A 25,346-nucleotide genomic window follows, 5' to 3' on the forward strand; every position below is an offset into this window, starting at 1 on the left:
CCTGCGCCACCCTGGAACCCACGTGTCCTGCAATGGACTCAGGGCACCACTGCCATCTGTCTTAGGACTGACACGCCTCGGCGGAAAGTGCCCTCAGCTGAAGACGGCCGCCTGCTCGAGGCCCTGCCCTCTGAGATCCCAGCGTGCGATCCATGTCGAAGTATAAGGATGCCACCGCCTCCGATCAAGGATCTACGAAGACAACGCCGAAGGGTTCCCCAGAGTCAGCGCTCCCTTTGGGCTCTGCCGGGCCCTGGTGGAGACCCTCGCCCCTGGGCTTCCGCAACTCCTGCCTCCTCCCTCGCGGGCTCTTACCCAGAGACCACCCAGACGGACTTCCTACACAGGAGTCTCCTTCCGAGTCGGCTCCCCAGAGAACCCCCCTTGCAACCGCAACCCTTTTCTGATACAAAAACCTTACACTTCATGCCCCTGCTCAGTGTTGTTTTTGCTTTCAGTTCGAGTCAAATCCAATTGCATACCCAACCTCTCCAGTCTGAGGGTCTGTGTTATCCATCCAGCAAAACCTGTTTAAAAATCCTTTCCCTGTTGCTATCATATAAATGGCTGCATCTCCCCCAACCTAATTCCTATTTAAATTTCATAATTAAAGCACAAATACAATCTCATTGTAAAATACCCCCTCCCCAGAAATGGTCCCATGCCACTGTTTTTTATTTGGGGGCCCAGACGTTGTGGCACACCCCAGGAAGCCTCTCCCCCTCGCTGCCTCGACACCCACCCCCGTCCTCATAGGCATGACTCAGCTAGTCAAGGTTCTGAGCTTTCACTTCTTGTGGTCTCAATTATAAAACCAACACTCGTTCATTTCCCATATTAGAATCCTTCATCAAATACTCTTGCTCAAACACCTTAGTTTATAGGGATTAACTAGCAGCCGGTTGGGAAGAATGCAACCTGGTTGAAGGCATCTGAGGAAGCCAGAGAGAGAGAATCTTGTAGGGCAAGTGGGAGAACGCTGTTTCGGAGTCAGAAAATTAATAGCATTTCCAGAGCTTGTAAGAAGAGAGTTTCAGCATTCATAGCACTTTTAGATTTTATAAATAACATTTGATATCAGATCGTGCGTGTACAGGCCCATGAAGGCCCACACGGAGTCCCTGAGCCTCAGGAGCTCCACAGTCGCCAGGGTCCCGAGGCTGGGCCCTTCCGGAGGCTTCCTGAAGAACATCAGGGCATGTGGTCACATCTCCCAGGGCACCAGAAGTCATGCTTCTAAACACAGGGGAGCCCAAGCCCAACTCAATCCCCATGCCTCATTGCGCTGAAATGAGCTTTGGGCAAGCAAGAAATTCATTCTAACGTTGAACAGAAAAGCCCCGCATAAAATCGATGTGAAGTCAAGAAACGTACTTTACTTGACAGAGGATGGCATCTTCCAGAGCTTTCTCCCGGTTGTTAAGGAAGGATTATTCATTATACACCTATGAATAAGGAAACTATCAAACTGAAAATGCAAGACTCCCTTGTAGGTTAAAAAGCAGTTATTTCAGATGGAGGAAACCTCTAATTACAAGGACAATGGAGGAGAAAGCCTCGGTGGGGGGGGGGGGGGTATAAAAAAGGGAAAAAAGCAAGAGGGACAACAGCAAGAACAGAGTTGATAACCGGATAAGAAGTATCGGAAAACGACACAGAAGGAATAACAGGCAGGTATCAACGCTAACTCTTAAACGTGCTGTGTCATTATGAATGTTTGGGGCTGCAAGTAGTGGAAAACCCAGAAGGCCTGTGTTTCTTGTTTCTCTCTCTCAAATAACAATTCCGCAGATAGCTGTAAGGGGTATCAACCCCAGAGCTCTGTGACATCAGGGTTCACATCTCTGATCTAAAGCCTGTTCTTCATGGTCACAAGATGGCTGCTGGATGGCCAGTACTAACTGGAAGGTAGTTGGGGAGAAAAGGGTTGGAAATAAAGGTGAGCCAAGCAACCAACTCTCTAGCACAGCAAGAAAACCGTGGGCTGTTCTGAAAGGGGAAGAGTCTGGCAAGACTGGTGGGTGTCGAGTCCACTAAAATGGAACCTAAGCTCCCCAGCTGTCACCGAGGCTGAAGAATCTAGGGAACATGTAAATTTCCACATGACATTAGTATATGGGCGAAGAGGGACAAAATAACTATTCTAACCCTATGTGTGTTTCACCTGTATTACCCAAGGTGCTCTCCCTACAGAACTCTCCAAAAAAATAAATACGTTCAAACTTATGAAGCAGTAAGGAGAAAACATGAATTTGATTTGCTACAAAAAACCAAGTTCAAAAAGCACATTTATTTACTAAAGTACAGAGTATAAATGTAAACAAGAGCAAAGAAAATTAAACGACAGGCATTCATATTTACATAGAAGTAGGCAAACTTTATCAAGATTCTTTTTCTACTTCTAACAATCAAAACCGATTTCTAAGAATAATTCTTGATCACCTTGGGAAGGATTTTTAGGAGACTCAATCTATACGATTCAAACTTTAACCTTTTTTTTTTTTAAGATTTTATTTATTTGTCAGAGAGATAGAATGAGCGCACAAGCAGGGGGAGCAGCAGGCAGAGGGAGAAGCAGGCTCCCCTCCGAGCAAGGAGCCCGATGAGGGACTCGATCCCAGGACCCCGGGATCATGACCTGAGCCAAAGGCAGACACTTAACCGACTAAGTCACCCAGGTGTTCCCAAACTTTAACCATTCTGATGATAAAATGATACTTTATATTCTTTGAAAATCTCTAAGTCCCTGGAGGCCAAGTAAACCAGATCACTACCAATTTTTAAAAGACTCAAAAAACTTTTTAAATTAGGAAGTCATAATTGTTTTAAGAAATTGTTTTTAAGGGGTGCCTGGGTAGCTCAGTCGGTTAAGCGTCCACCTTTGACTCAGGTCATGATCCCGGGGTCCTGGGATGGACCCCCACAGTAGGCTCTGCTCAGTGGGGAGCCTGCTTCTCCCTCTCCTGCCTGCCACATTGACGACTTGTGTTCTCTGTCAAATTAATAAATAAAAACTTTTTTAAAAATTGTTTTTAAAAATCCAAGTACACTATCATTTGCTGAGTACAACACATTGTTTAATTTTTTAATCCATTAAACTGATTCCTGCTACCCTCTATTGAGACCCTACTGCTCCCTAATGAGACACATTAAGTCGTTTACTGCTTCTCTTAGGAAAATCAAAGCATGTATTCAGCTTTTAATAACACTAACGTACATGAAAAGAGAAATCCATACACCTATCATCAGTAGCCAGTTAACTAACTGCTGGATCTTCCAAGAACAGAGACAGGTGTTCTTACGTCGACTCTCTAGACCCCTGCGCTAATACATCCCGGTGCACACACTTCGTTCAACTTCATTAACAGATGAGATTCTTGCACACTTGGGGAAAGACACGCCGGCATACTTCGCAATCGTTCCTTGCCAGTGTAGACTCAGCTCACACTGTTCATGTCTTGGTCGGTCAACATCTTTTGTGTTTCTCAATTCTTCCTTTAGTTCACTGTCCTGTGAAATGTGACACCCACAAGGAAATAAAGGGAAAGGTTCACCCAGAAAGTATTCCGTGTAGAAGAATGTTAACACAAAGACCAAACGACCCCTTGAGGTTGAATTAACCCAACAATCAATAGGCATCCGAGACTGGGCTGTGTCAGGCACCGTGCCCAGAGCCGAGGACACAAGGCGAGCAAACGGGCTCAGCTGCAGAGACTGGGTTCCCAGTCAGCTAGAGTCTCCGTGTGTCCAGCCCTAAGCTTGGTGCCTTAATACACAAAAAGAGATGATTTTTTTCTCTGTGCTTGTAGGTGGTTGAAGATAAAATGCTGAAGAGTGAGCAGTGTAAGACAATTCCTCATTCATCCACCATCACTGGGAAGTGGGTCCCACGAGTGACTCTCGTAGTAACTGAAGGTTTTCCAGACACCCTAAAATGTTAATAAACCAAGCTCCAGTCTCTGCTCTGCCAACTCGATGTGGGGTTACTTTGGCACTCTGAGGCCCATTTCCTGAGGCGTGAGACAGTAATACTTTTTTTTAAAGATTTTATTTATTTATTTTACAGAGCGAGAGAGCCGAGCAAGGGGAGTGGAAGCGGGAGAAACAGACTCCCCGCTGAGCAGGGAGCCCGATGCGGGACTCAATCCCAGGATCCTGGGATCATCACCTGAGCCGAAGTCAGACACTTAACCCCCTGAGCCACCCAAGCGCCCCAATACTGACTTATTTTTACATTTATCTATTTTTAGGATATTGCTTTGAAGATCAAATGAGGGGAGCAAAAAAGGACTCAAATTAGATATTTCTACACAAATGTTAAACGTTTATTTCTAGGTACATTTTTGCTTTATGATTGTAATAATTCTAAAGTAAACTATACTATTTTGCCTCCTTAGAGTTACGAATTTCCTGAGCGGGCACACTAACATCAGAGAGTGGGACAGCTCCTCCCGCTCTGATCAGCCCGGGTTGCCGCTCCACCCCGTCCTGCTGCCGGCACGCTCCTTAGGGCTGTGCGCCTCCCGGGGACACTTCCCTCCTCCCGCTCCTCCAGCTCCCAAGGCTTATTTACTCATATGCACAACGACCTCAAGGACACCGTGAGATGGGAAAACCACCCCTCAAAGTAATGTCTGAATTAAAGAAAAAAGACTTCCAATAAGAAGCCATCTCAAGGGTCAAGTGTTTGAAAGACAGATAAGTGTCCTTTTAAACAGCCAAGAAGCATGGTCATTGAAGATAATTATGATCCCAGTTGCTTTTTGAAAAGCACTGTTAACTTTCTATTTATCTAAATAACCCAGTCTTTATATTTGAGAAAAATATCGCAGTATTCGTTTAACTCTGGTGAGGTTGAATCTGTCACATTCTTCTCTGGTCTCGCCAAGTTTCAGACACCCCGTTCCAACGGCGGACAGCAACATCAAGTTAGCTCCTGTCAGGAGAAACCCTGACAAACTCATGCACAAGTATTTTTCAAATCAAGTGTTTTATTTCAAAAATCCTCTTAGCAAGCTAAACGCTAAAAGGAACATGTGAAAGTGAACAGAAACAACAGAACCATGAGCAGTACCAGCAAACAACTGTGTGGCCCATTCTGTGCAAGTACTTGAAGAGAACCTACAGGCGAAGATAGATCATGAACAATACACTTTAGAAAAATTAAAACATTAACTTTACGTTATTATAGCTCACTCTTGAAGTTTCTGGACTAGAAAATGGAGAAGATTCCCAAGACCTATTTTCTTTCTCAAAGGAATCATCTTCTTGGAATGCAAACTTCTGCTTAAGTGCATGGGATATTAAAGACACAGGATCCCAATGTGAATCTTGCCTTTTCCTCTTATGGATGGGTCTACCTCCAGGTGACCTATTTAAAAAAATTTTTTTAATTAAAGCCTTGTGTAATTTAAGCTCCTACTTGACAAACATACCAAAAATATAAGCATAATACATTACAATCTAATTATTCTTCAAGAGATTGAAAATTTTTGCCAAAGAATAAGGAATCTGGAAGACACAGTGAATTAGGAATCAGAAAACCAAGAAACCATGTGGGTGGGGCTCCACCACAACCTTGTTTCGACCTGAAATTATCAAATGTCTTGCTGTACTGAAGATCTTTTTTCTTAATATTCTAATTTTCCAGTAGAAAATTTAAAGAAATATTTAAGAAATTTTAAGGGGACTATCAAATTCATGAAAAGAAAGCTATTAGGCCAATTGTTCATTCAGTCTTCACTTAATGCCCACTATCATACCGGGCTCCATTTTATGCTTTGAGAGTAGAGCTGTATCTTACCCCCATGGAACATTCTGGTGACAGGAAATCATTAATGAACAAGTGAGATCACTGCAGACAGCAATGCATGTTATGAATAAAATTGAGTAGGTAATGTGACAGTGACTGGGACAACAGCACCTTAGATGAGATGACCAGGAAAAGCTTTTTTTTTTTTTTTAAGATTTTATTTATTTGACAAAGAGGGAGCACAGGCAGGGGGAGCGGAATGTAGAGGGAGAGGGAGAAGCAGGCTCCCCACAGAGCAAGGGGAGCCCAATGTGGGACTCGATCCCAGGACCCCGGGACCACAACCCGAGCTGAAAGCAGTCACTTAACCAACTGAGTCACCCAGGCACCTGACCAAGGAACGCTTCTTTAAAGAGATGGCATCCTCTCTACAAATGACTCCAAGTCAGTGTTAGTGTAAACATCCAGTGGATGCATCAGGAAGCAGCTCGGCATGTGTGAGAAAAAGGAAAAATAGGCACCTGGAGCGCAGAGAGTGACATGGGAAGTAGGTCATGAGGTCAGAGACAGAGCAAGGGCTGGATCCTGGGGGGACTTAAGAGGCCACAGGAAGGTGTCTGGATTATATTCTAAGCACAATGGAAAACTACCAAAGGGTTTTAAGCAGGGAATGGCCAGATCGAACTTTAAGTATTATTTGTCTTTTTTGTTTTCAAAGATTATATTTTTAAGTAATCTCTACACTCAGCATGGGGATCGAACTTACAACCCCAAAATCAAGAGTCGCATGCTCCACCAACTGAGCCAGCCGAATGCCGCTGGCCTTCCATTTTTAAAGGCTCACCCTGATTACTATAAGGAGAAAAGACAAGGAGGCGAGAACACAGAGAGAGCAGTCAGGAGGCTACTGCAGAGGCCCAAGCTAGAGATGGTGGCTGAGATCGGGGGAGGTGGTTAGATCATGAGGGTATACAAATGTGAGCTGTACGCTGATAGAAAGGAAATGGGAAGGAAAGGAAAAAGATGATTCTAGATGTCTGGACTGAACAGACAACTTGGTGATGAACAACTGAGTGATGGTGTTGCCATTTACTGAGATGCAAAAGACTTGGGGCAGAACAGGTTTTCAAGGTGGAGGAAGTAGACAGGTAGGAAGGAAGAGTTCTGTTTTGGACATGTGAAGCCTGAGACACCTGTGAGACAGGCAAATGATGTCAGGCAGGCATTTCGTCAAGAAGGCATGGGGTGCAGAGGAGCAAGATCAGGGATAGAAAAATAAATGTGAAGGCCATTAGCCTCTCACTGGTACAGACAGCCACAGGCCTCGGTGAGAGCACCAAAGGAAACAATGTGGATACAGAGAGAAGGGGACTGAGGTCTGAGCCTTGCACATGCCAACATGTAGACACCAGGGCCAGAAGGAAGAGTAAGCAAAGGAGTAAGGAATAGGCGTGAAGTAAGAGGAAAACAAAGTGTGATTTCCTTGAAGCCCAGGGAAGAAAGTGTTCCAAGGAGGAGGGAACCACAGACCATACAAATACTACCCAAGACATCAGGAAGGAGGAACAATAAGGATTGACCATTATACTTAGCAAGAGAGTCACCAGTGACCTTGATAAAGAGCAGTTCTCAGTGGAGTGATGGAAACAAAGACCATATGACAGTGGGTAGAAGGTGGCAGTGAGAAATGCAAACAAACTACTGACAACAAGAATTTATACCAGAAAGAGGAGCAGAGAAACAATAGCAGGGATATTTGTGTTTTGAAGACAGAAAACACTCAGGTGTGAGGAGAATAAAGTAAAGAAGGAAAATCTGAGGATGCAGAAGACTGAAGGGACAATTTTAAGTAAAATCCTTGAGAAGATGAGAGAGAAGGGGAACCAGTGACCCAGGGGAGAGCCTGGATATGAACGGTGACACTTCATTCACAGTAACAAGACAGAAGGCAGACAACATGGATAGTGACTTTGTAAATGTAAAGATGGGGAAGTCTCATCTGATTCTGCAGTAATGTCTAACGCAAAGTTAGTTGTAGAAAAAGGAGAGACGGGTGTGGACGGGAGAGTCTACTGGTCTCCTTGCTGTGTTTCCAGTGATGGTCACAGTCGGAGTAACCATCTGACACCGACTGGGCCCAACGATAACAGTCAGCCCTCTTGCTGGAATAAGCGTGCCCATCCAGCCATAAGTTTTCTCTGAACCAGGTGCTACACACAAGGATCAGATCATAACCTCATTGATAACGAAAGGGTATAGCTTTCCCAACACTATTACATAGAAAATATGCTTATTTTCTCACAAAAAAACCACATTGAGGGATTTCCAGATGAACATGGCAGATCTCTGTGAAATCCTAATAAAATGAGAATAAAGAAAAGGGTGTATACCCACAAAGACAAAGAAATTAGGAGAGAGTGGGTAAGAATCGCAACAAAACATTGAAAGCTGTAAAGCTGATGAAAGCAAAGATAGTGGGGGTAAGCTGCCTTCCTGAAAACAGGGACTGAGGAAAAGTCTACATACTGAATGAAATGTAAACTCAAGACTGAGTCCACAGGTGCCCAGCATAAGAAATTAAAAAAGGAACTCTCCAGGGCATGGCATCATGAAATTTCCAAACGCCAGGACTAAAGAGAAGATCTTAAATGCTTCAAGAATAAAGAAACAGGTTTCATACATGGTGCCAGGAATGAGAATTATGTCAGCTTCTGAACAGGAACACTGGAAGCTAGAAATCAATGGAATGATGTCTACAAAATTCTGCAGAAAAATGATTTCCTGCCACTGTATATCCAGCCAAACTAGCAATGAACTGTAAGAATAAAATAGTAACATTTTCAGATATGCAAGGTCTTAAAATAATGTCCCCTTTTTGTAGATCCTTTCTCAGGAAGGTATGGGAAGACAGGACACCCAGGAAATGGGTGAGGCAACACAAGAGAGAGGGTAGAGAATGCCCATGATGATGGCCAAGGAAATCCTCAGCATGGCCACAGTGCAGCAGACTTGCAGGAACCAGAGACTGGAGCAGGACAGAGGGCGCCTACAGGGGAATTTATTTCAAAAAGAAAAGGAGAAAGAAACTCAGACATTAACTGCCATAGAAAATAAAATTACTCAACAAAGAAAACATAATCATAGCATAGGAAATGGCTTACCTGTGAATGTTTACTGTTATAAGGATGTAAATTCTGATTCTGATTTAAGTAAAGACTATGGATTTAATTATATTGGGAAGATGGAACAAGAGGTGTATTTGTGTGTATGTGTTAGAGGATAGGATGGCTGGGAGAACATAGTCATGAGTTTTAACGAAGGGAAATAAAGTATCAAGAAACAGCAAAAGAAGTATGTTGTTTCAAAAATACAGATAAGACATTAGAAGGAAGAGTAAAAAAAAATGGAAAATGATTTTTTCTGGGAGAGGTGTTCGGAGTAAAGAGGAATAAGAGAGAACACTTGGCTGTGTGTACTTTGATAAATATAATAAATTATTAAAACATCATTAATAGAATTTGGTTCATTTCTCAAGTTATGATAACATACCGTTCAATAGCACGAAGCTTAACCTTATTCATGTCCTTTAGAATATCCAACATGTTTGGAACATCTTTATTTTCCTGGTTTTTTGAATGACTGTAAGTGGTCTTACTGTCACCTGGGTGCTGTTTTTTCATTTCATTTGCTGAATTATCTGAGTCACGCATATTATTAGATCCTGGCCGTGTGAGAGGAGAACATGCAGGCTGTGGAGAGAAAAGCTGAGAGGGGAGCGGAGGAGGGGGAGGAGGGAAAAGCAGTGAACTTGAAAACAGATCTGGCTGGGCACTCGTTTCAGCAGTCCCTGGTGATGTTCTTTGTTCCAAACCGCTAGGTTCATCACTCAAGTCAAAGAAGCCTAAAAACAAAGTCATCTTTTGAAAAATCATGCAAAATTCTCTCCAACATAACACATACCACTAATTAGAACCGAAACAGGAACAATTTCCGTAATGTTACTAAAATAATGATAGCGTGGCCAGGAAAGAGAAGCAATCCCGTCTGCTTAGTAATTTTTATAACAGTCAAACCAAAGAATAAATTTATTTTTAATCCAATTAGGATTGTCTGTGTAGGCCTTTAAAGGGAGAAAGGGTGAGAATGCATTTTAAAAAGAAAATAAAAAGTGCTTTTCCAGTAATTAACATACAATCTGAATTTCATCCTCTATTTTAAAAAAGCTAAAACATAATTAACAATCTGTAGTTAGAAACACTCAAACTGGTGTATTCTCTTTATGATGACACTGTAGAAACAAGCTAATTTTGAGGCAAGAGCCTAGGATGGGTGCTGAGTACTTAACTTTCACAACAGATTTGCTCCCAAAAGACTGTGTTCTTAACATGACTGCTAAAAAAATATGTGTATATCTGTTATTATTATATAATATTTATATATATTATAAATATACTATATGAACATATCATGTTGTATATGAATTACACATGTGTGTACATGGATGTGTAGAGACACATGTATATATTACATGTGTGCATTATTTAAAACAAGTCACATCCCTAAACATTTAGAAAGGATCATCTGGAACACATTATTCAACCTGAATTTGGTGGAAGGACAGCAGCCATAACTTCAAGCTATAAACACATGTTCTTCTTTCAAATTAATACATCCTTCCTCATAAATTTCAATGCTTTTCCGAAGAGGCAGAAAAGCTTCCTTGGAAAACAGGTTTTTTAATTCAAAAGCACAATCTTCAGCAGTGTAGCTGGAACCAAAGCCATCCCCCTCACCACAAACGTGTCTTCACGTACTCTAAATACATACACCACGCAGAGTAATCGCACATCCCCGACATCCTACATTTACTGGACATCCTACATTTACAGATGTCACTCACAGACTGCGCCCGCATCAGACAGTGATTGGGCACCGCCGGGTCGGGCTGAACCAAAACCCGGCGTGTAACTCACCCGCATGCGCACTGGTTCTCGGTTCCCGCCTTCCCACGATTGCAGCAATCTGGGTGCGGAGAAAAGTGAGCTCCTCTTCGAGGGCAGCTATCTTTTTAAATGCAGCTTCACCTACAGGCCCGTCACTTTTCATTCGCTTATTCTGTTGTAGAGCAGGTGACAATGGATTCCAAACTGGTTGCAAAGAATGGAAAAATTCCATTTTCTCCTCTTCTTCAGGTTTCCACAAACTATTTCTGTGGGTAGAAGGAAGAAATGGACAATGACAGTGAGAGAGAGGGAGAGGGAGAAATGGAGGGAAATTTCCCAAGAGCAATAAATTCTTTCAGTCAAAGAGGAATAGAGACACAAAGACAAAAATTAGAGTAGCTCTCTTTATGCCATGATTGTCTCTAGGCTGGCTAAGGACAAGCACAACATCTTATGTAACTTTGTATTCTCAGTATTTAGAACACAACCGTCATAGGTAACCGTAAGTGGTAAGTGAATGAAGGAACAAATCTTGCTTTTAGACAGTAAAACAAAAATAATTATCCTGTAACTGTTTTACCTATTAGGTTTAAAATATATATATATATATATAGTATCTAGTGTCGGAAACAGCTTTCTCCTAAAAATGGACATACTGATTCTGACGTCCTTTTACTATTACTCCTTCCTAAGCCTGCATTAAGAGAAATGGGAAATAAAAATGAGTGACACCCACTCTTCCTTAATAGGAAGATATTAGTAAGACGGAGGGCGGTAGAGACAGACAAAAGGCTCAATTAGTATGATCAAATTTTAACACGTGCAAGAATTCAGATTACAGCCCCATTCCCCATTTTCCACAGTAAGTATATAAAATTACCGAAATCTGAGATAACTGGCTTCTTCATCATTTGCCACACACAAAATATCAGCAAAAGATGGAACTACAGATCCACAGTTACCAGAGTCTACAGAGTTCAACAGTGGGATCAACTAAAAGGGAAAAAAGGCAAAAAAAAAAGGGAAAAAAAGAAAAAAAAAAAAAAAAAAAAAAAGTCAGAGCTCTGTAGGGGTAGGGCACATGCATGCCCATGGAAATTACATATATTAAAAATCCAAGAGTGAAAAGGGAAAAGAATATTCAATACTAAACATGCACCTGTCAGCAAGAAACTATACTGAGGAAAATGTTATTCTAAAGTCTAAACGTGTAGCAATATTCTCTACCCTGATTAATGTCATCTATCATAAAACAGAAACTAGCAGAATAAAATAAGCTACTCAGGTGTTGCTTTGTACCTGCCCAACTTTGAATGTAATTACTTAAAGAAGTAAACACAAGGGGCGCCTGGGTGGCTCAGATGGTCAAGTGTCTGCCTTTGGCTCAGGTAATGATCCCAGGTTCCTGGGATTGAGTCCCACACTGGGCTCCCTGCTCAGCGGGGAATCTGCTTCTCCCTCTGCCTCTCCCCCTGCTTGTGCACTCTCTCCCTCTCTCTCAAAGGAATAAATAAAATCTTAAAAAAAAAAGAAGAAGAAGAAGTAAACACAAAAACATACAAGAAATGACTTGTTTCCAGGAATAAGCTAAAGGTTTTTAGCTTGCAGGAAACGTTTCTTTTGTTCTACTCTGTCTCTAGTAGCTAGGATTATTTTATACATAGTACTTAAACAATGCCTGGTGACTGACTTACCTCAAAATTAGGCCTGGGACAAGGTTCTAGAGGAAGAATTTTCCCAATAATACGAACAATACTCCGAGCTGATCCATAGTCTTTTTTTTCTCTAATCTGCAAAACCTATTTATATAGAGTGTTGTTTAAAAAGTACTCTGTTAAAGCATGTTTATATATCTCTGAAGAAAAGCAGATGTAAATGCACTAACGCTTATTTTGAAAAAGAAAATACAGAATGGCATATTCAAAGTATTTTCTTCAAAGAATTAAACTTTATTCATATTTGTCTTTAAAAAAAAAAAGAAAAAAAAGGATGCGAGTTAACCTATATAATATTCCAGGAAGAAAGATCTTTTTAAGAAAGCACCACAAATTCATGTTTGCTCTATTTCTGATAATGGCAAAATACCTTTGGGAACTTTATTCAGAAAAACTGCCTCCCCTTCTCCCAGCTAAACATATCTTTTGGCCCAATCAAAAATTGACACTTCCAGTTTCTCAAGTATGGGGCAGTACAGAGTAAACTCATCTAATTCCCTTTAAAGGTGAGATCCTCTTTAGAGGAATAAATTAATCCTCTTTAGGGGAATAATCAGGCACTAGACAATTTAAGAATTCTTTACTTATAGTGCAACATATCTGCTAGAAGTCAGTTCTTAAAAAGATGCTAGAAATGAAATGTGCTACTGTAATTCCAATACCACCCTGTCTTTTGGCTTGGGCTTTCCAGACTAGTATAAATTATTCGCACAGGAACCTCCCAAGAAACATGACATAACACTTCTGCTCTTGGCAGAGATTTCAACACAAAGAAAGCAATTTCTCTCTTTAAAAAGCATTAAAACTTGGATTTTTCATTTTTCCTCAGATCCCAAAGCAAGGACAAAGTTTATTACAAGCAACAGATACAGGCAGTATCCTGTCAGCATCTTCTTGGAAATATCCAATAAGCAAATGGATATACAGTTCTAGAACTCAGGGGAAAAAAATCTGGGATTTAGATGGATTTGGGAATCATCAACAGACAGAGTACATGATAGGCAAAAATCGAAGCCATTTGACTAGTTGAGAGAAACTGGGGCTAGAGAGGAAGATCCAGAAGCCATTGGCGCACAGAATGCCAGTCCTCTGCTTTTTTTAAGTAGTAAGGGTTCTGTATGTATCGGATTACATCCAAATACCTGAGTCTAAGATTAAATAGTGATTCCATCAGCTAGCCTCAGAATCTTCCAATATTTCTGCCAGTTCAGTCTCCATAACGTCCTCCATGAATTCTGTATTCATTCTCCACTCACCCTTAAAGGTCCTCTGCCACTTGGCCCTGTTTTATCTGTCCAACTAAATTACCCACTCGCTATTCATTACCAAGGACACAAGCTCTTTTGGTTTAAGCGATTTTCCTCATTGTCTCAAAAACAAGCCAATATTATCCTAACTGCCAAACACTTACCCATGCGCCCAGAGGACCTGGCTCTAACTCGAGCCCCGTTTTTACCTGTCTTCTAATGCCAGATTCACATTCCTCTACAAATTTGATTCTCTCTGCTCTCTGGAGCTTCCTAGGCTCTGAATTCCTAAACTAGTTCCAAGAAGTACCATACAATAGGACACTTAACTACATATAACTTTGTTTCATTTGCAGTTTTCTGTTTGCTCCATCAGATTATAAAGTCTTTGCAGGCAAAGATTGCTTTTCAATCCTACAGGGTAGTAGTAGTTCTTAATCACAGGCATACTAGAATCACCTCGGGAGGTGCTTTCCAAAAGAAATAAAACACAAATCACATATATAAAATAAATTTTCTAGTAGCTACATCTGAAAAGGTAGAAAGAGACAGGTGAAATTAATTTTCTTAATATATTTTCTCTAACTCAATATGTATATATTATCATTTCAACATGTAATCAATATTTTTAAATAATGGCATTATTTTACATTCTTCTTTTCACACTAAGTCTTCAATCCGTTGTATATGTCACACCTACGATAGATTTCAATTTAGATATTTCAACTACTTGAAGATGACATCTGGCCAGTGGCTACCATATTGACTAGCACAGCCTAAAGTATACAGGTCCTGGACCTATTAACACTAGAATTCCCCCAGCCTGACCAGTTATATTTAAAGTGTTCTATAGCCCACTCATATGCACACCCTTCCTAAGAACCACAGGGCTGGAGGTTTTGCTACGGTGAGGGCTACTCATTGCACATAAATGTTGGTTAACTTGGATGGTACCTTCATGCCTTATTTTGCAAGTTCCATCCTGACAAACGTCTGTTCTTCTCTCTCATCCCTTCATTGCCATTGACCATCTTCACCATTCTGATGCTTTCCCTTCCTTCTTCTATTCCTGATCCAACACCCTCATTCTGACTTTACTGATGTGACTTTCCTATCAAGCAGAGAATTTCAACTGTTTCAGTGATATGCTCATTACCAATCAAAAACTCTTCATCCTTTTGATGTGTTCTCAGATTACTAATGGATAAACTACCCCAACTACTCTTAGCTGAAGAAGAGAAATTACAAAACAACAATATTTAGAAAGACTACAAACCCATGCTGACTTCAGCTGGGTATTCTGCACAGGTATTCTACAACCCCTTCAGAACATGTTTTGTTTTCTACTGTGTTGCCCAAAGCAATCACCAATCTCTGAAATCTCCAATGCCACCATTTCTACTACCCGCCAGTGGCCCTGACTTTGCTCTTAACTGAGAAAAGTGAGAACTCCAAGGTGACATACCTCAATTTTCATTTCTCTCCATTCAAAACCTCTCTACCACTTCTCACTTTTATCCTACTGGACTGTCCATTTCTTTCCAGGGCTTATTTATTTATATTCCTTGTCCAACTACCTTCTCTAGGGCACTGCTCACTCACTCACTATTTCATTTGGATCTTAAATTTTTTCCTGTCTATGAGGTTCTTCCCCAATGCTTGCAAACATGAAGTTATCTCTAACACTGGAAAGAAAACAAAATTTCAACTTGATGTTCACTCTTGATCTCTTTTCTCAAACTTTTCAAAGGGTGCTGATGCCACCTCCCTTCCTCCATCATTCTTCAATGGACAAGGCAGCTGCCACTCTCCACCTACAGAAACCCCTAAAAGCATCAATAATCTAATGATAAGCAAATCTTCAACTATTACTCAAGTTGCCATTATCTTTGATCCCCCTATTTCTGAAATTCGAAATGCATCAGTAACATCCAGCATCATCTTCCATTATGTCAAAGTCCATGAATTCAAATATCAAAAGAATGCAGATAACCTCTTTTTCCTACATTCTAGAACCATTTATCTGACGATCTGCAGGGTATTTGTATTTATATAATCCAACAGCACATCGGGCTCACCTGATTTCCCTACTCAAACTAGTTCCTCATACTGATTTGCCCATTTATAATAATATTTATAATATAATTGCTTTTTTATTATTTATAACCACTCCTCAACTTACTTTTGTTTAAAATCTTGAAAGTATCCTTGACTGTTTTTCTCCTCTAATTCACAACAAATAGCAATGATTTTCCCATTCTGTAAACCCAACTATTCTTTCTTATATTCAATCTTGTATTAGTCTGTATGTTTCTTATTCCTTTTATTATATTTTAAGCATCATGAATACAAGAACCATGTATTGCTACTCTGTATCACCTGCAGCACCAAGCATATTGTCTTAGATGTAGTAATGCTCCCTAAGTAGAGAAAATTGGATTTGCTTATAATTCTCAGACTTAAGTCATCCTCTCTCGAGATTTTTGCTGAATTTGTTGAGCTATAACTTGCATTATATATCCAAATACCAAACTTAAATTACCTTAAATAAAACCACGAGCTAATCAAAAATATATTTTATCTATGAAGGTCATATCCATATTTTGCTGCATTTGCACCTTTTGCTGGCATTTGACCTATCTGGTAAATAGGTTCCTAATAATCTTACCTTCTTCTTTTTTTTTTTTTTTTAAAGTAAACTCTACCTCCAACGTGGAGCTCAGACTCACAACCCAGAGATCAAAAATTGCATGCTCTACCAACTGAGCCAGCAGGTGCCCCCAATCTTATCCCCTTTTCAACTCTAACTACCAAAGGTATACTATTGCAAATTCACCTTCGTTACACCCGACAATAAGTAACAATTTCGCCTTAAATTAAATGTTTGCATAACAACCATTTTCAAAATAAGACCCAACAACAAATACAACATGTTCATTCAAATCCATTTAAAGACATTTACCTGGTCAATGGGAACACCAAAATATTCCAGCATTTCTCTTAAGATATTCAATATGAGTGACATTGATGAAACAAATACATAAGCGAATTCAAGGAAACATTATCAGTTTCTTGATACCTTCAGGAAAAATAATTTAGAAAATATTACTCTTGACAAAAAAAAAAAAAACAAAAACAAAAACCGAACGCCCCAAAGTATTAAGTAACCTGGAGGAATCCTTTCGTTTCACATTACACCATCAACTAATTTCTTTTGGCCAGCAGTATTTTGAAGGAAGTCAAAGAGAAAGAGAGGAATGGAGAAGTGGGGATGGGCTGATAAAGGAAACTTCAATTTATCAGTTAAATTGCATTAAAAGTTCATAGGATGTTTAAGACTTCATTAATAAGTATCAACCAACAATGGATTGGACACTTGGCAGGAAAGCCTTTAGGTCAGTTGCGATAGCGAAGTCTCTGCTCTCCTGAAAGCTGTGGGCTGAGATGCATGAGTTTAGCTCACCCTTGAAAGAAAGTAGAGGGCCGACTCGAGGCTTTAACAAATGAACAGCAGTTCTATCTCACAAACGAACCTCCCCGCTCATTTTAAAGATAAGGAATACAAACCCCAGATACACGACGTGACTTAGTCACCCAACTAGTGAGTAACAGGCCGAGACTGGCGCCCCGTCGTATCACTCGCTTTGGCCGCAAGCCTCCTCAGAGGCTCTCCTAACCCAGCATGGTCGCCTTGCTTACCCTGCTCTGAAGTCGCGCCTCAGAGCCACCACCGGAACTTCAAGCTGCCTCGAATCCGCAGTCTGCGAAGCTCGTAGTGCACACGTCCTGGTACAGGAGCGCTCGGTTTGCAGGCCACAAACAGTAACGACGCCCCCCACCGACCCGGGACTGGGCACTGGAACCCCCTCGCTCAGCCCGGGTACCTCCACAGGAGGCGCAACCCCCAACACGCGTCCCCCACCCACCCTGCGGCTCGCCCCCAGGACTGGCGCAACTTCCGCGTTCCTGGACGAAAATCAAACTCCGCGGGCCAACCCCGTGCCCGATCTCATTGGACAAGGCTGAAGACTGCTGCTTGTGATTGGCTGCGGAATGACGTCAGGTTAGTTACGGTTATTTGCACCGGCAACTGGGATTTTTCCTGCTGCTTCTTCTAGGGGGCGGGCCTTACGCGAGGCAGCCAATAGAAGTCTACAGACAGCGGCCGGGCGGAGCGGGTTCGCGTGGGGATGGTGACGCACGTGCCGGACGTGTCTTTAGGTTCCTCCAGGATAAACTACCGGTGCCTACAGCAGGGCTTTTTGGAGCCATTATGGGTTTTGAGCCAGGCCTGCGATCCAAAGTTCGTGCCAGTTCGCAGAGAAAGTGTGTCGTCCCCTACACCCAGAACCTAAGCGGGGCCGCTCCCCCAAGTACTCATGCCGTGAAGTCGCTATTTGTTGTTTGACCATTTCATGCAGCGAACATCTATTACTATGCTTATGGGACTAGCAGAAGCTTAAACACAGTCCTCGAGGGATGTGTAGCTTCGCAGGGCTTTCACTAACCAAACGCTTCTGGTTAGCTAGGCTACCAGATACCGGCCGGACGTTAACTTGGCCTAGCCGAGAATGCTTGAGGACTAAGTCATATCAGGCTATATACCCCAGTTTTTAAAAATTCTTATCTAGGATTAATGGCTTCATAAGAGACAACAGCTTCCTTTTTTTCGTATTTCAGGGAAGGATGCACGGAGTGACATGACAAGGTGAATTGTGCCCGCTACTGACTTACATTTAAAAATAATAATAATAAGGGCATTTTTAAACTAATTTCTTTATGGGCCACATTTATTCAATACTTAAAGTCTGTCAATGTGCCAGGTACTATTCCAAGCATGGGGAACACAATAATGGGCAAGACCGGTAAGGTCTCCCTGCTGGAGACTACGTTCTAGTGGAGTTTTGTTTTTGTTTTTTTTTAATAGCATCTCTCTCCACTCTTTTCTTTATAGCACTTACCACACCATGTACATTTTTGCTCCCCCTATCGCCAAACTAGGATGTAAACTCCAGAACAGGTACTTTGTTTTGACCCATGCAGTTTCTGTAGTGCTTTAGAAGAGTGCCTAGTATATGAGGGGCACGAGTCCGACTCCGTCGGTGGAGTACGCAACTCTTCATCTCATGAGGGGTCATGAGTTCTGGCTCCGCCTTGGGCGTAGAACTTACATTAAAAAAAATTAAAAAGCACTTAGCGTGCCTAGTATATACAATAGGCAATCAATACTTGAATAACTGGATATGGGATGAGAGGAAACTGACAACAGAAATGACTTGTAACTAAGTAACTGGCTATCGCCAACAGTCCAAACTAGGTAACCATGAAAGTAAAGGCAGGAGAGGGCTGCTGGACAATGTAGAAGTAGAAGGCAAACAGATCACCAACACTGCATGCAATCAGTAAGTCACAATTTTCTCAAGTTCCTAGTCTTTTCCTTTTGTGGGTTTTGTAACCTCCTCCCTTTCCAAAAGTCTGATATCAAACAGCACCTAACAGGGCGAGTACACCACTTCCCTTGAGAACATTAGAATAGTTACCAGCACTAGAGGTGCCTTCACCCTTCACTATTGATAGAGCTTCACATTCAATTCTGATTCAGGTAGCAAGATGGGCCCATGTCAAATGCTACACCCTCCATGAATGCTCTGCTGACAACTTAACCCTCACATTCTTCAGAGATCTTTCTCCATTTTATGTTCACTAAGCATTCATACATACTACGTCTTGACAACACTTAGTGAGATTTGACATTAATATTTTCCACTTGCTCACATTTACATGAAATTATTTCCTTGGCCATTTAGAATGACACAGGACTCAGGAAAGCTTAAACTTTACAGTTTTCTGTTGTTTTTGAGTAATGTTCAGAAATATGGTGGTGTGATTTGTAAGATTTTCCTGGTTGAGTTCCCTTTCCCCCAGTTTGACCCAAGCCCTCTCTATTGTCTCTACCCTATTCAACGATTCCACTTGAGTACTTTCTCCTCAGTATGGGAGTCCTGTCCTCAAAAGGGGGTTTTGTCTTGACAGGTCTGGTTTGAGAGTTCATTGGGGTAAACCGCTCCAGTCTCTCCAATCCTTACTGTGGATACCTTGCATTCACAAGGGAGAGGACGAAAAGTCCAAGTTTCAGTTGACTAATTTGAGATTCTGCTTTTCCCAAGTCTTTCAGAAGCCACCTCAATTCTTCCTTCTATTCACACAGAAACCAGTACCAGGCAGGTTGGTGGTTTTCCCCATCTGCTATTTGGGAGTTCATTACCTAGTTTAATTGAAAATGCTATTCATAGGTATTTGGTTTTGCCATCCAAATGTATTTTTCCATTTTCCTGACTACTAATACACTATAGTTAATCATCATGCTATGTTCTGGATCCCCAACACCAAGAATTTTTTATTCATCTTTACACCCAATGCCAGGCATACTTTTTCACTGAATAATCGAAAGGAGAGAGGCCAAGGGCTGGTTTGGACAAAGGCTAGAAAGATGTGTGTACTCAATCCTGCCAACTGCCTAGCAGAGCCCCATTAGCCTGTGTCACAAGTGTAAGTTTCTGGTGATAGGTGAATTCAAATTACTATAATTATCTTAAGTAGTGGGATAAAATACAAGTTAACATTCTATCAAAGAAGGAAATAGCCTCTCCAACCTTATAGGGTCTCATGAAAATGTGATCTCCAGATTGGGATGCACCCACCCAGAAAATTCATTTAAATATTGCATTTCAAAAAGAAAAATACGTAGGCCCTTTTCCCTTCTGTTCTGCCTATGCTTGAAGCCTTTCAGGGGTAGCACCAAAGCAGTACATTTAAACCAACCAGTGCTATTTAAAAGATTACACACCTTTTAAAATTAAACCTTTACAATTATTTATTCAAAAATTTTAAATATTTGAGCAATTAAGACCAAGATTTTCCTTGATATTAAAATATTTCAAATTAAACCTGCTGAAAATCTCATTTTGTCTTGACAATTAAAAGTTAAAACAGTTAAGACCTACTAACTGTATTTCAATGTCTACTATGTATCAATACTACAGTAATATCTACACTATAAATTGCTATTTACTTGTAGTGATATATTAAAATTATAAAATCTAAATATTTATAGTCCTAAAAGCAGGATTTCTTTTTATCTGAACCTTTAAATAATTTCATTAAAAGAAAATCTAAGTTATGCTTAGTACTTGAATCCAAAGGTCTTATGTGTCTACAACTACTGGTTCTATTTTGAACAAAAATAGTCTACTACAGCTAGACCTCTCTAAAAGCATAAAGGTGAACTGCTGCTTGATTTTTCTGGTTCCACTTTTTTTAGAAGATTCATAGGACTTCATAGATTCTGTAATCTGTTTCCTGATACAATCATATGTTCACAAGTAGGTATGCCTTGACTCTTGTCAATCACTTAAAAAGAGCTGGTTAAAACCTAGAACACAGAAAAAATAGTTAAAGGATGCCCTTCCAGTCTTATTCTGCTTCTGGATCACCCAGTCAGTCAGCTATACACCAGTGCAACAGTTTGCATTTAGCCCTTTTCAATTTTCACCAATAATCAACTCATAATTTTCAATACTGTCATGGCCCCAAGTAATAGGAATAAAAATAGTCTACATCATAAAAATTCCAAGTGACTGATTTGGATTATCTTACAGCTAACAAGTTATTTGCCATCCAAAGATTTAACATATATAAAGAGTATGGCATAAGTCTTAAAAACCAATCTAAGCTCATTCCTATCAGAACACTGAAAAAAATGTAGCAACATGCAGTCTTTCCTTTTAATTATCACTGGTAACTTCAGCTGATAACATACAATTTAATAAAGCAAGCACCTGAGAATAAAAGGTAACTCTTAATCTTGAATTACGTAATCTAGAAACTAGGGAAAAAAGTTTGTTCAGGCAGCACAGCATTCCTGACAAAGAGATCCAGATTCTCTATACTTCTCTAAACAGAAAACTGGCTTTTCACAAGCTAGCTACTCTACTTGTCAGGGCACCTGGGCTGCTCAGTCGGTTAAGGTAAGCATCTAACTCTTGATTTCGGCTCAGGTCATGATCTCAGGGTCCTGAGATTGAGTCTGGTAAGGGGCTCCATGCTGGGGCGGGGGGGGTTTCCTGCATGAGATTCTCTCTCCCTCTACCCCTCCCCCGCTCATACACATGCACGCACACTCTATCTCTCTCAAATAAAACATCTTTAAAAAAAAAAAAAACACCTAGGGGCGCCTGGGTGGCTCAGTCATCAAGCGTCTGCCTTCGGCTCAGGGAGTGATCCAGGGTCCTGGGATCGAGCCCTGCACAGGCTCCCTGCTCTGCTGAGAGGCTACTTCTTTCCTTCCCACTCCCCCCTGCTTGTGTTCCCTCTTTCACTGGCTGTCTGTCAAATAAATAAATAAAATCTTAAAAAACAAAAACCTAGCTGTCAAATATTAGCTCATTGACTCAATAACAGTCTATGTACCCTATATGGTTCTGGTTCTGGCCTCTAAATATGGAACATGTAAAATGATGAGGCAGGACAAAGTAATATAAAATGTCCTTCCTGGTCCTACAGAATTTGAATTTGACTCTATTTCCTTTTTTAAGGGAAAACCCTTTAAATACTTGAGGACTGCTATCAAGGATCCACCCCAGTCATCATTACTCTATACTACAGTAAACATACCTTCTCCATCAAGAACCCATCTCAGTTACCATTTCTCTACAGTAAAATTTCCTTTTCCAATTTATTCACATGACACTATTTCAGACCTCAAGCTCCTGGTTCCTCTTCCTTTAAACATATTGTTTTCTCTTAAAAACATGATACTCCAAAACAATACACAAGAGTGACATGAACCATGTATAAAAAGATTAATGATCTAACTCCTCTATTCACTGCAATCTGAAATCTATTCAGCACATTTTAAGGCAGCTTAGACTGTATTAGGTTTTAGTGACAGCCATAAAACAAATTGGCTAATACCAATCAAACCTCTATACATACACAATTATATCATGCTTTCACTATACATTCAAGGAGCATTTACTACGTATGGCATACACAATGCACAATGCTCAAAACGAAACACATATATTCTGCGAAAGGAAGACATTTAAATGGAATGAGTTGCTAGCCTAAAAGAATGTGCTACATTCAATGAGTACAAAAAAAGAATTTGAAATTTTTGCCAGCGTGTAAGATTTTAAGATAGGCAAGTGAACAACAGTGGGTAAGGCACAAAGGCAAAAAACCAGCTCATATTGTTCACCTTGCCTAACAGTTTAGGCAAGGGGAAGACACTGAAGGGTTTTAACTTAAAAACGACGTTAATTTTAAAACTGGAAAACATCCCTTTAGATGGCAGCTAACAGATGAAATTTAAGGGTCAAGAGTCCAAATTAGATGTCTACTGCAGCAGCTGAGCTATCTTTTCCACAATATTATAAGGGTTAAAAGTAGACAACACTTTGATTTTGAAATATGAGTATTATCACCAAACGTATGCATAGACTATAACCATATACCGACATTAACCAGTTAAATTTGGTATTTTATTATAACTTTCTTTTCATGCTTACATTTGGTGATGATATTTTCTTCCAAAAAATTCAAAGTGTACTTAACATTCCCCTCAAGGCAGCTTTAGGTGTACCCTAATAAAAAATTTATAAGTTTTCCCTTTTTGGTACATTATTATGACATTCCATAGTCAACGGCCAGATAAGGTAGCAAATAAACAACTATTCTGGAGATGAGAATAGTATTCTTTTTCTGCGGCTTTACACATTCCATGAAATTCACCAATTACGATCACAGTACCAAGAAGAGAAGTCCTTCCAAGTCACCTAATTTTAAGGTGTACTTAATTATCATCTACTTTTACTAAAAGGAGTGCTCATCGAGAAGTCGAGCAGCCCCAAGACATTACTAAGAAAAATCTGATTCTAATTCTTAGGAGACCAACCCTCTTCTACTTGCAAGAATCAAGATTATCTTCCACATTTTTTTTTAAAAGATTTTATTTATTTGACAGAGAGAGAGAGAGAAACAGTGAGAGAGGGAACACAGCAGGGGGAGTGGGAGAGGAAGAAGCAGGCTCCCAGCAGAGCAGGGAGCCCAATGCGGGGCTCGATCCCAGGACCCTGAGATCAGGCCCTAAGCCGAAGGCAGATGCTTAACGACTGAGCCACCCAGGCGCCCCTATCTTCCGCATTTTAAGAGTGCAGGAAATCAGTTCACTGTGGCAAAACAGCTAAAATGTCTGTAGGAAAAATATTTTTCTTATGCAGAGATCATTACAAATAAGGCACATTATTTGAGATTCTTAGTACTGAAGCACCATCCTAACGCCTGTGTTCTTTTTTTAACCAGTGGGATCCATTTTTAAAGGCTAAAGTAAGAGGTAACATACCAATATAAAAGAGAACTAGAAGACTTAATTAAATGTACAACTTTGGCTTCATTTGCAGAGTTGACACACAATAATCATTACTGAATATCTAAGAAACCTAAGGAGAACAGCTTATCAATCTACACAATCGCTCAGGCTCTTGAGGAAGACAATGGAATACAACTAATTTCCATATATTCCTGGATTCTAAGAAACTGAGTAATCTTGTTGACTTAAAACTCATTAACATGGGCTCCTAATTTTTAGTACCTACATCAATGAACTGAACAATTAGAAATTAGACCCTGGACATTCAGACTTAACAATGGTTTCAATAATATTTGATAACCTTTAATGTATGGTAAATAATATTCTAAAATTTTGTTAAAGGACATATCAAGATCTACTGCTCAGAAAACTAAGTCCAGTCAAACACAATGCCATGACAATAAATTTTATTTCTCCAATTGCCTTCCCTACTTAGCAACTTCAAAAATTGAAACAGGTCTCTGTAATTCTCTAAATGTGAAATAACATGGTTCCATATGAAACAAATACTCCCAAAGGGATTCCAGTTGAAACCCAAAAAGAAAAAGGAAAAAACCATGTAAACTTTAGAGCAAAAAAAGTTAAAGGTCCCTAATAAATAAGCATACTTATAATGTAGGAAACTGGTATATAACATTAAAACTACCCAGTATAATACGTTAAGCATCCACACAAAGCTCTTATTATTTGTTTAACAAAGTTTTAAAGGGATAATTTGTCATTTTATTAGGCAAAATATAATTGCTTTAGAACACAAATTTCTGTGAAAATGCTTTTGTTTAAAGTTGACAGAATAGTCCACTTTATATTTCAAATAATTTCTAAGAGGGGCACAGTAAGAATTATACCAGACCTTACTCAAAATGAACAAGTCTAACAAAACAAAATCCAACCTCTTTAATGACTACTACAGTTTTTAAAAAAAAAGAGAAGTAATGCTGATTCTTTGTAATACTATGGCTAACAAGTTTCTGTATTAACACAAGAACAGGAAGACCAGACTAGAAATCTGCAATTCCTGAATCCTTAATAATAGAATTATCCACTAGAATTTCCCCATTTTTCCCAGGGAAAACAAAACAGTAAATGGGGTTTGAGAAGTTTTCTTAAGTATTTAGAAAAATTAGAAAAAAGCCACAACATACCATAATTTTACCAACAGAGGAGTTGGTATTCTAAACTCTATAATAGGCCATAGAAATCAGTTGTATAGAACAGACACAGAAATAATCTCAAAATCAGGTAAACAAACAACGGCTA

At 40.2% G+C, this 25,346-nt stretch overlaps 1 protein-coding gene across 3 annotated transcripts; it reads right to left on the reverse strand.

The window, feature by feature from the left end:
• Window positions 1-4,971: 4,971 nt before the first annotated feature.
• MTFR2 (mitochondrial fission regulator 2) lies at window positions 4,972-20,392 on the reverse strand. Of its 3 annotated transcripts, none has more exons than XM_034669182.1 (7): window positions 17,357-20,392; window positions 16,620-16,736; window positions 12,390-12,494; window positions 11,576-11,688; window positions 10,726-10,961; window positions 9,302-9,653; window positions 4,972-5,371 (listed from the first exon to the last, which is right to left on the reverse strand). In XM_034669182.1, exons 2-7 carry the CDS (start codon window positions 16,680-16,682, stop codon window positions 5,164-5,166), a joined length of 1,077 nt encoding a protein of 358 aa, XP_034525073.1. In that variant the 5' UTR covers window positions 16,683-16,736; window positions 17,357-20,392; the 3' UTR covers window positions 4,972-5,163. The 3 variants fall into 3 exon arrangements, with proteins under 3 accessions (XP_034525073.1, XP_034525074.1, XP_034525075.1); XM_034669183.1 differs by having other exon boundaries at window positions 17,225-17,358; XM_034669184.1 differs by lacking the exon at window positions 17,357-20,392 and adding an exon at window positions 14,612-14,768.
• Window positions 20,393-25,346: the final 4,954 nt, after the last annotated feature.

Source organism: Ailuropoda melanoleuca, chromosome 10 (genome assembly GCF_002007445.2).
Source record: "Ailuropoda melanoleuca isolate Jingjing chromosome 10, ASM200744v2, whole genome shotgun sequence".
Classification (NCBI taxonomy): domain Eukaryota; kingdom Metazoa; phylum Chordata; class Mammalia; order Carnivora; family Ursidae; genus Ailuropoda; species Ailuropoda melanoleuca.